Source organism: Mytilus californianus, unplaced genomic scaffold, assembly GCF_021869535.1.
Source record: "Mytilus californianus isolate M0D057914Y unplaced genomic scaffold, xbMytCali1.0.p SCAF_3, whole genome shotgun sequence".
Taxonomy (NCBI): domain Eukaryota; kingdom Metazoa; phylum Mollusca; class Bivalvia; order Mytilida; family Mytilidae; genus Mytilus; species Mytilus californianus.
Window position 1 is genome coordinate 30,635,475 of NW_026262679.1, and position 12,217 is coordinate 30,647,691.

Here is a 12,217-nt window from a genome sequence, read left to right on the forward strand (position 1 = left end):
CAAATTTCACCACTTGAAGTAAACTAAAAATTGATCATGTATTAATAGCAATTTTCACATGACAATACGCTATTACAATATAGGCTGTTAATATTCCCTTGAACTTAAATTTTCCAAGCAGTTGCATTAACTCAGAAACAATCGAACACAAAAACATGATTGTATATAATATGCGTATTTCAAAGATTTATTTCTAATACGTATTGTTTATATACACAAATAGCCGAATTCTTATAGTTTTGAACTTTTACGAATAAAAATTCATGACGACAACATTGCATGAATGGGATAGAAATTGATAGGTTTTCACTAAAAAGAATTTGTGTGAATATATAGTAAATGGAAAGGGTAAGTTCATTTGACTTGACTTTACTTTCATAAACATTTTACGATAATCAAACATTGAGTAAATACATTTTCAGCTGAGTAGTTAAAAAGATATACTAGTGTTCCGTAGTATGTTCAGTCTTTTCTTTTCAACACTGTATTCATTTAGGTTACGTTAATAGATATAACTACACAAACAAAGCCAACCGAATTTTCAGACTTTGTGACAAAAGCAATCATTCGTGGATGGTCTCAAAGGAAACCAGAAGTGAATCGAAGTGAAATGAAAGCCTCTGATTATAATAATGAGTCAAATGATCCAACAAAAGAGAAACATGAAACCACACCAGGTATGCTAGTTAACAAAATGGACGTGTTTGTGTGTGTTTCAGTGCGAAATATATTCTTATCGTCATGTACTGCGTTCGATAAATTCAAAAAGAAAATATCGTGTTAACTAGTAACTTCACCATTATATTTCTCCTATAACGATGATATTTTTTCAGAGAATATGCCTGACCTTCGACAGAGAATATACTTTTTACACGACCTTAACGAATATATATGAATAAAAAAATACTCTAATACTGGAAACGAACGTTTGCTTTTCCCTAGAAAATATGAAAACATGTACTAAGAAACCTCTATACATATATTCTTGAACACATACTCTAAGTTCAGATTTTGTTGCGATGTGTTTTTAATTGCGAAAATTGCGACGAAATAAGTTCCGCAAAAATACAAACTATAATATATATATGTTTATATATAAACAAGTCTAAATTGAAATCAACGTTCAAACCTATGATTGCGTTGGATAAAAACCGCAATTTTTATACGTGTGCATGCAAAACAAATTTCTTGGTAGAGGGGTATAAATACAGCACAAACAACATTTTCCAAAAGACCAAAAAACTGAAAAAGTATATTTAAAAAAAACGCATTTGACTAACAGGTCGAACAACAAATGTACTTAAACCCTGCTGACTGCCATTGGCGATTGCCAAATAAACGGATCACCGATGTAATAAATGGATCTTAATTATCAATTTAATACTAAACAGAAAACAATAAACTTGCGGAAAAGATGGTATACCGCAAACAAAAGGCGCAAATGTTTTTGTACACCATATCCGGATTTCGACAATTAATGTCTCTTCAGTGATGTTAGGAATCGAAACGGTATTTGGAAAGCCATACAATTTACCTCAATTTAGGATAGACTCTTTAATTTTGAGGAGTCAAAATAGGATGAACGGATCATATAAACCCGAAGGCAAATATAATACAAGCCCAAACGAAAAAATATAAACAAGTCTAAATTGAAAACAACGTTCAAACCTATGATTGCGTTGGATAAAAACCGCAATTTTTATACGTGTGCATGCAAAACAAATTTCTTGGTAGAGGGGTCTAAATACAGCACAAACAACATTTTTCAAAAGACCAAAAAACTGAAAAAGTATATTTTAACAAAACGCATTTGACTAACAGGTCGAACAACAAATGTACTTAAACCCTGCTGACTGCCATTGGCGATTGCCAAATAAACAGATCACCGATGTAATAAATGGATCTTAATTATCAATTTAATACTAAACAGAAAACAATAAACTTGCGGAAAAGATGGTATACCGCAAACAAAAGGTGCAAAGGTTTTTGTACACCATATCCGGATTTCGACATGGATAAAAACCGCAATTTTGTTAAAATATACTTTTTCAGTTTTTTTGGTCTTTTGGAAAATGTTGTTTGTGCTGTATTTAGACCCCTCTACCAAGAAATTTTTTTTGCATGCACACGTATAAAATTGCGGTTTTTATCCAACGCAATCATAGGTTTGAACGTTGTTTTCAATTGAGACTTGTTTATATTTTTTCGTTTGGGCTTGTATTATATTTGCCTTCGGGTTTATATGATCCGTTCATCCTATTTTGACTCCTCAAAATTAAAGGGTCTATCCTAAATTGAGGTAAATTGTATGGCTTTCCAAATACCGTTTCGATTCCTATCATCACTGAAGATACATTAATTGTCAAAATCCGGATATGGTGTACAAAAAAATTTGCACCTTTTGTTTGCGGTATACCATCTTTTCCCGCAAGTTTATTGTTTTCTGTTTAGTATTAAATTGATAATTAAGATCCATTTATTACATCGGTGATCCGTTTATTTGGCAATCGCCAATGGCAGTCAGCAGGGTTTGAGTACATTTGTTGTTCGACCTGTTAGTCAAATGCGTTTTGTTAAAATATACTTTTTCAGTTTTTTGGTCTTTTGGAAAATGTTGTTTGTACTGTATTTAGACCCCTCTACCAAGAAATTTGTTTTGCATGCACACGTATAAAAATTGCGGTTTTTATCCAACGCAGTCATAGGTTTGAACGTTGTTTTTAATTTAGACTTGTTAATATTTTTTCGTTTGGGCTTGTTTTATATTTGCCTTCGGGTTTATATGATCTGTTCATCCTATTTTGACTCCTCAAAATTAAAGAGTCTATCCTAAATTGAGGTAAATTGTATGGCTTTCCAAATACCGTTTCGATTCCTATCATCACTGAAGATACATTAATTGTCGAAATCCGGATATGGTGTACAAAAACATTTGCACCTTTTGTTTGCGGTATACCATCTTTTCCCGCAAGTTTATTGTTTTCTGTTTAGTATTAAATTGATAATTAAGATCCATTTATTACATCGGTGATCCGTTTATTTGGCAATCGCCAATGGCAGTCAGCAGGGTTTGAGTACATTTGTTGTTCGACCTGTTAGTCAAATGCGTTTTGTTAAAATATACTTTTTCAGTTTTTTGGTCTTTTGGAAAATGTTGTTTGTACTGTATTTAGACCCCTCTACCAAGAAATTTGTTTTGCATGCACACGTATAAAAATTGCGGTTTTTATCCAACGCAGTCATAGGTTTGAACGTTGTTTTCAATTTAGACTTGTTTATATTTTTTCGTTTGGGCTTGTTTTATATTTGCCTTCGGGTTTATATGATCTGTTCATCCTATTTTGACTCCTCAAAATTAAAGAGTCTATCCTAAATTGAGGTAAATTGTATGGCTTTCCAAATACCGTTTCGATTCCTAACATCACTGAAGACACATTAATTGTCGAAATCCGGATATGGTGTACAAAAACATTTGCACCTTTTGTTTGCGGTATACCATCTTTTCCGCAAGTTTATTGTTTTCTGTTTAGTATTAAATTGATAATTAAGATCCATTTATTACATCGGTGATCCGTTTATTTGGCAATCGCCAATGGCAGTCAGCAGGGTTTAAGTACATTTGTTGTTCGACCTGTTAGTCAAATGCGTTTTGTTAAAATATGTTTATATATATATATATATATATATATATATATATATATACAAGTCTAAATTGAAAACAACGTTCAAACCTATAAAACGTCTGAATAATAGTCAATGATCTTTCCAACGAGGGCGCTGTATCGTTACGAGTAACGATACATGTACACAATAAATAAATTATATAAACGCCCCAAAAGTGTACAAAACAACACCAATAACAAAAAAAGAACACCATAAATGTAATTATTTATAAATATTTCGGATAAATTGTTATAGTTTAATCAAAGTAGATTGATATGATTCATTTGACATCCATGATCATAATCATACTGATGAAGGATATCTGTTATCCGAAATAATAGTCAACGATCTTTCCAACGAGGGCGCAGGATCGTTACGAGTAACGATACATGTACACCATAAATAAATTATATAAACGCCCCAAAAGTGTACAAAACAACACCAATAACAAAAAAAGAAAACTATAAATGTAATTATTTATAAATATTTCGGATAAATTGTTATAGTTTAATCAAAGTAGATTGATATGATTCATTTGACATCCATGATCATAATCATACTGATGAAGGATATTTGTTATCCGAAATATTTATAAATAATTACATTTATAGTTTTCTTTTTTTTTTGTTATTGGTGTTGTTTCTTGTAAACAGTATACGAAGGCAAGATATTGCACAATGCTATAAAGTAATATTTTCATGTATAACGTCACAGTACCCAAATTGCATCCATTTAGCAAAAATAGCAGTGGAAATCTTACAAGTTTTCCTAGAGACTAAACAATTTGTTATTTTATGATTTGACATTATGTACGTCTTTCAATATAGCTAAATATATTCAAATATACACAAAACGTTCACAGTATATATCAACAGATGAAGTATTTACTGGAAAAAGTAAAATATTTTCAATATGGATTCAAAATTAAATTGGTGGAACTATGTAGTAAATAAGGATACATCTACAAAATAATTGTCTCGATCATAAATAAACGTAGGTGAAAAAACTGTCAAAATAGGTGCAATTTGGGTACCCTTACGTTATGTTTCGATAATTATGGAAACTTTAACGGCCCTTTTTCAGTTATCTATTTAAAAACCACTACACAAATGAACAGTAATATATATTTCTTTTTTAATTTTTTTTTTCTTTCGTTCTTAGATCTACTGTTTACGGTCTATCATATAAGATTATGCCATTTTATGATGGAACTAAGACATGTAAGAATAGATTTTCAAGGAGTGATTTTTTAGTTAAGACGTGTGAAGGAAATGACGGATGACTACAATAAAAGTGTTTATTTTCATGTAATACATTGCATTTCAATTTAAGAACGATTGTCAATCTTGCCAAAATATCTCATCTATACCAGTTTTGAGCGAGCCACTCAAACCTACATTACTAGATTCTACATATATTACATTTAGGCCTTTTTAATACGATTTTATTCATTGAAGTTAACAGGCACAATTTTGAATTAAGACAATAGTTATTAATCAATTGGACTGGACAGAGAACATTTATTACTTTTTGCATTTACTTGTCACGTAGTGCAGGCAAAGTACATAATCAAAACCAAACTGAACATTTATCTGAATATTCTCAAGGACCCGTTGCATCTAGGTGTGCTTGATTAGAAGTTGTGTTACAATCTGTTTAAATGTTTAATTGTTGGAGGAGATTTACTTAACTGTTTTCGTATGGTATGGTCTTTATAAGATTTCAAGGTCGTCAATAACATGCATGAAATATTTGCCACTAAACGTTCAGCAAATATCAATGAAAAAAAGGCATGCATGAAACGGAAATTACCGAAAATAGCTATTGGATATATTGCATTTACGACAGCTTTATATGATATTGAAATGTCATTCATTTGTTTAGTACGATTCACCAATTAGAATGAAAAAAATAATGATTTGATAAAAGTAAATCATTTCGGAATCGCTGTGATATATATGAGACTGCAATCCAACAATAAAAGCTAAACAGTGTGTATTGTCTTAATGTCTTACCTATTGATTTGTGATGCACCTTAGTCTGGACCACACAAATTATTTGCATTGAAAATCATAACAGTATTGTAAACGTTTGTAAAATACCAACAAAACTGACAAAACCATCTTAGATGACAAAACGTATCCAAGTTTTATCCTATGAGAGAAAAAAATAATCCTATAGGACAAAGTTTATCCTAAGGGAGAACAAAGTATCCTACAGGACAAAATTTATCCTAAATCCTAAGGGAGAAAATAAAATCCGGTAGTAGAAAAATTATCCTATGGGAGAAAAAACATCCCCCAGGACAAAATAAATCCCTTAGGAGAAAAAATAATCCTAAGGGACATTTGTTTCTGAGAAAAAGTCGTTCATGATAATCCTATAGGATAACAAAAATCCCATCGGATTTAACACTTTTTTTGAAAATCCGATAGGATTTAAATATCCCATAGGATATTAAAAATATCCTACGGGATTATGACTTTATCCTATAGGATTTCTCAAAATCCTTCGGGAGAAAATAATATCCTACAGGATTTTGTCAATGTTTTCACTCCAGTTGCCGAACCAGGCGAGTCACACCAAATTTTTTTTTGTATTGTGTTACCAATCCCCAGGGGTACATTATTGCCAAATTTGATGATTCTACCGTTAAAAAAGTGTGGTTCCAATTTGCACTCATGAGAATTGCAAATTAATCCAAGAACATGTTAAGCTATAAAACCAGGTTTAATCCACCATTTTCTACATAAGGAAATGCCTGTACCAAGTCAGGAATATGACAGTTGTTTTTCATTTGTTTAATACGTTTGAGGTTTGAATTTTGCCATTTGATAAAGGACTTAATCCATACCGCATAGTCAGCTATAAAAGGCCTCACAATAACAAATGTCAAACAACAAACAATTCAAATAAGAAAACTAACGGCATGATTTATGTACAAAACAATGAACGGAAAACAATATGATATACAGCGACAAACGACAACCATTTAACTACAGGCTCCTGACTTGGGACATGCACATACAGAATGTGGCGGGGTTAAACTTGCTTGTTGGCGCCAAACTCTCGCCTTAATCTGGGACTGTTGTGTAACAGTACAAAAAAAAAGAACAAACTAGAAAAAAAATTGTTGAAAAGTTCTTAACTCATCAGATCGCTACAAAGAAGAACTACATCTAACATAGACACAGACCGGACGTGGCAGGGTATTTATACATCCCCACAACAAAAAAGACACTTAGTACTGATCTGAGATCACTCGCAGATACTGACAAATAGTTCAAACTCAATAACATCTAATTAAAAAATCATGCATCTAAGACAAAAGTATCAATCAGTACACAACCAACATCCGATGGATCTAGTGTAAAGACGTCATTAACAGTCAGAAAAAAACATGAGCTTGTGCAATGCCAAGATAAAGGTATTGACAGATAGTAGGGCCAAGAATTTGCATATATTTATGTATATACAAAAAACATTTAGTCTGATTTAAATTTACTGATAACAAAATCAATATTTATACCAATTAAAACAATATTCAAAGATTTCATTACAGTATTGAATTGGTAACCTTTTATAATAAGTTTATTAAAAGATCGATAAGTTTACCCGAATCATATCTTAACTTCTTGGCTCGGTAAACAACATCTCCGTAAAAGTTAGGATGTGCTGCTGCCACATACTATTGTCAAAATTGCTCAAGGCCTACAAAGTTAGCTTAAATTTTTTCACTCTTTTCCCCTTATTTTACTTTTGTTGACGTTAAAATATTTCGATCGTTTACTGTTTTTGAGGAAATGACAGAGTTGAGGCTGGTCATATATTTAACTCTTAAAAATATAACTTCAAACATGCTTGTTGATAGAATTTTCCAAAAACCATCAATTTTGATATAATATACGAATGTATATCGTTGTATTGCAATATTCCAAATGCATACTCCTAACGACTACTAATAAAGCCATAGTGCATCAGACTTATTCTATCAAACATACGTATAAAAACATATTTTTAAACATGTTGAAAGACTATCAGATCATACGTTTCATTTCATTCTGTTAAAAATGTTCATTCAAAAAAAAGTAATGTCATTTAAACTTCTAATTCGTGCTTGGTTTATAGACCCTAGAGAACTTTATTCCGGAACAAATTCAGAAAAGTGTCCAAGTGTGATCCAACCAAATAGTAACAAGGTCCATCCAATGACAGTTACAATGAATGCTGTTTGTGAAGTTAACTACGATTTCCATACGAAAAAAGGAGCATTTATGGAGACCTACAAGGAAACGTTGACTCCTGCCTCATTACCATTGTATTATTACATTGCGTATCAGTTTATACAAGAAATGAACGACCCAAACAATGGAACGGAAAATACCAAAGTACAGGTTAGCATGAATACCTATATATAAAATATCTGGTCCGACAAATATTGAAGAAATGGTGGTAACCTATCACTCTTAAATTACATAACTTCGAAATCATAACAAATATTCATGAGAAAACATTCTTTCGGACTATAAACGTTGGTTCCTTCACTGTTAATAAATATAAGTGTTTTCCACTATTAATTGTGTATGCTCCGCTTTAAATATGATATTAGTTTTACACGAATATAAAGCAAATGCGGCGGCATTGGCAAACCAAGGGATAGAAGGGATGAAACAAAGAATCGGTTGGCAAATCTATGTACATGCTACTACTTCTCCATATTGATATTTATAGTATATTTTAAACTAAAGACGACCGCGATATGGCTAAATATTATTTAGAATTATTTAAAATTTACAGAATTTCGTTGTTTTTCAGACATTTACAGAAACTATATATGGCTTAACCTAATGCTTATTTCATTTTACACACAATGTAATAAAAACAAAATTGTATGTACTTGACAAAACACCTAGGCAGCCAAACATATGCACACGGGCAAAACTAGCTACAAAGGTTTTTACGTCCAAGGGCACCGGTTAACTCCCATGTGTATTTGTTTTACTTAAAGTATTCATTTATAGATAATCCAAATATTTACTGTTTAACAAATGTACAAACAATTAGTAACCATTTCGGCAAATGAGTGCATTTAGCAAGAAGCACTTTGAAACTAAGTAATTGAATAGTACTGCATAAACTGCTGTGAATACGTTGAAAAATTCTGTGAACCTGACTTACTAATCTATTGTAAATTTTTTGGAAGATCTAAATGGTTAATGCAGTTCAAATGTATTAATGTTATATCGCTAAATATTAAGCGTTGTTTTATGAGCCTGGTATCTTTAATGAGTTTTAAGTTGATATTTGATGTATGAGGGCATATATCTTTATAAAATATTGCATGAGGTTATTTTCAAAAGGTTTTTCTCAAAGAAAAAAAAATAAAACTATTTTAAGCCATTGTCATGTTCATTTATGTAATTTTGACAACTTGTTCTATTCCAACATGTATGTCCCTTGTACAATGTTGCAATTCTGTTAAGGACGTTTAAGTGTTGAAAAGTGGTTATATTTGGCTTCACTAGATTTATGTTTAAACATTTTTGTAAAATAAGATTCTTTTTTTTTAGCTCGAACGTTTCCTGATGAAGATACATCCTAAAAAGATCTGTTGACGCATGACATTAAAAAATACCATTTTCATTTTAAAGAACAGATTTTTGCTCTACACTTGGTATTAAAGATAATATAATACATGTGTACCACTAGGTAGATATCGCTGCCGTAGAACCAACTGACCCCTGAGTGCTATATTTTAGTAGCAAGTGCTGCGGTAGTCGATACTGTCATGATGTAGTCGATGTATTTTTATAATACATTTTCTTCAACATGAAATTACTCAGAAACGTGATGTTTTATAGGTGTATATTTAAAGTTATATTTTTATTTCTATAGAATTTCAATATACTTTTGAAAGAAGCTATTGTGGCTAATAGAGATGAGTATGTGTCGGTATTACTGGAGGAAGATGGTGTTCGATTCGAGGAGAATCACTTCCCAGATATATACGAGGTAGTTTATTTAAGTATCTTTATGGTTGCTCAATTGTCTTTTTTTCTGTTTCTTTTTTTATAGTAAAGTTAGTTTAAAACATGCTGACGGTATGTGTGAGTAAATAATAAATGTTAAAAATTACTTCGTCAAAAACAGATATTTTTTTGTTTTTTAATATGTTTATTGTATGCGTTTTAAATTTTGTGCCACACTTAATGCTATATCAAATATGTAGATACTCCTACTTCTAAGGTCCTGGAGTATATAGTTAAACCCTCGTTTATTCTTTTAATGTATAATAGAATTATAAATACAAGTATATTTAGAGGACATGTCAACAAGACGGTACCACAAAGACACAAAACGAAAATCCCATATTAGTGGTCAAGATACATTTTACTTTCTTCAAAAGAATAAAGTGTTTGCAAGTTGTGAAGCTCTTAATCGCGCTGACTTCAGACAAGACATGAACTAATTTAACAGAAAACAATAAAAAGACAGAAAATGCAATAAAAAGAATCTACCGACGTCGTACCTTACATGTACATCAATAAGCCTTTTAAACAACATACCTTCCCTTTTATCAATTTTAATCAGGTTAGAAGTGCATCAAAAACGTAAAATAAAATCAAATGGGAAACTTTATATAACCGATTTTAGGATCAAAACATATCAATATGTTAAACTTTATTAAATAAAATCAAATTCTTCTAGCTATTGTAAACTAGTTCAATGTGCATACTGAATTATACCTTCTTCCTACACTTTAATATTTCCTTATAGTTATCGTAGTACATTGCATCCAATAGCATAAGAGAGTGTTAGAGGACATGATCTTGTGAAATATCAGAAAAAGATAAAAACAAATGAAAAAGTTCAATTTCGAAAAAAGTCAAAGATATATTTAAGGCCGTATTGACACCAAACGTCGTGTACTGTAAGTATTAGATACAGAACAAAGCTAACAAAATACAGGCTGGTAACAACCGTTGCAAGCCAAGGACCTTGACCTGACTACTCGTGCAGAAAAACTTTACGGCTGGTTGTTACCATCCCGTTTATTTTGTTACATGTGTTTTGTATCTGACTTGTACGACGTTTTTAATTAGAAAATGATACATTTTGCATTTAAGGCGATTGTATAATTAAAAAGATTGAACACAAAAAAAAGTAATTGAATGTCCTCTTTCGTAGCCACTTTATATTAAATAACAAAATAAATTGCCAATAGTTTTGCCCCCACCCCCTACCTTTGCCAGTGTATAATCGTGTATGATCCTCTTTCCCGGCTCCTAAACCTGTGCATTTATACATACCCCTCCACACCAAGAAAAACAAAAATCTTAACAAAACAAAAATAAACAACAAAAATATGATTAAAAGATTTTAGGTATTCAAAAATTCAACGACGTATGTAAACGAAATAAGAAAGAATTATCAGACAAACGAAAAAACAACATGTATAAATTTTGTGAAAAATAATAAAATAAAGAACAAAATATATATATATAAAAAAGCTGTTTCTTTTTTTTAATGGGAAATAACATGTAATTAAAATTAGTTGATTTTGCCTCGTTTTAAATTTTTTATCTTCTTACTTTTGAAATCATTTTTTTTCTACTTTAATTTCATGCTCATTACAATAATGTGATATTCAAGTAGACCCAAGTATTGATCACAAGACAATATTGTTTTCAATTTCCATTCCTATATTCAAAATGGGTGGTAGTTTTTTTTTGACGTTGAGACTGATTTTTTTCTATCACAATTTGACTTAAAGGGGCATTAGCTGTCACATTCATGTTCACCGATTTGACTCAAATTCTCATATTTGATTTATAACATACTTAAACGTGTACCCAAATTTCAATAAGTCTGAAATAAACAGTTAACAGTGCATGTACTCAATAATATATATATCAGCATTTCGTGTGTATTTAAGTTTAGACGCCATCTAATTTATTATCGAGATGACCTCCGAAGACTGACGACGGTCACATAATCCGATATAAACATAAACATAAATTTAAATAGATGGCGACCTCGTGTAGTTGGACTTTTCTAGGTCTTTTTGATTTCATGTTAAAGGTTAAAAAAATAAGTTTATAATCGTTTTTACCTGTATAAGAATGATATTTTTGTGGATCGAATCAGTCAACGAAATGGTTCACCTTTGTTTAACTTTCAATATTAATTTTTCTTTTTAATGGATTTTTAAAACGACTTATATATGCGTAACCAATCTCTAGCTAATGGGTTAAATTGAAGGTCACATGAATACGGATTCAATGAGGTCGAATTATTCACTTGTAAGTGAATAATTCCTCAGCGATGTTTCTTTGCTTCTTGTAACAAAATTAAACCAAATTGGCTGCTAAAAGCGAATTAGTATTTCATTATTTAGTGAATTTTATTAATGATTGAACCAAACAAAATCATATTCTATTTTTTCATATCTCGTAGCTAATTTCCCTTTTTACAAATTGCTTGAACGTGAAAAGAAAAGGGGAAATCCTTCGTATAGTTCGATTTAAACGATTTGAAAGATTCCAACCCTGAG

At 31.1% G+C, this 12,217-nt stretch overlaps 2 protein-coding genes across 3 annotated transcripts in view; both read left to right on the top strand.

Annotated features, from left to right (window-relative positions):
* The window catches only part of LOC127734325 (transient receptor potential cation channel subfamily M member-like 2), a 571,123-nt gene that overhangs the window by 430,884 nt on the left and 128,022 nt on the right, over positions 1–12,217 (top strand). The gene's annotated exons all lie outside the window — the stretch shown is intronic.
* The window catches only part of LOC127734332 (uncharacterized), an 86,497-nt gene that overhangs the window by 31,212 nt on the left and 43,068 nt on the right, over positions 1–12,217 (top strand). The window contains exons 7-9 of the mRNA XM_052244178.1: positions 497–677; positions 7,792–8,057; positions 9,559–9,675. Of these exons, the coding sequence (XP_052100138.1) occupies positions 497–677; positions 7,792–8,057; positions 9,559–9,675 (564 nt within the window). The remainder of the gene's footprint in view (positions 1–496; positions 678–7,791; positions 8,058–9,558; positions 9,676–12,217) is intronic.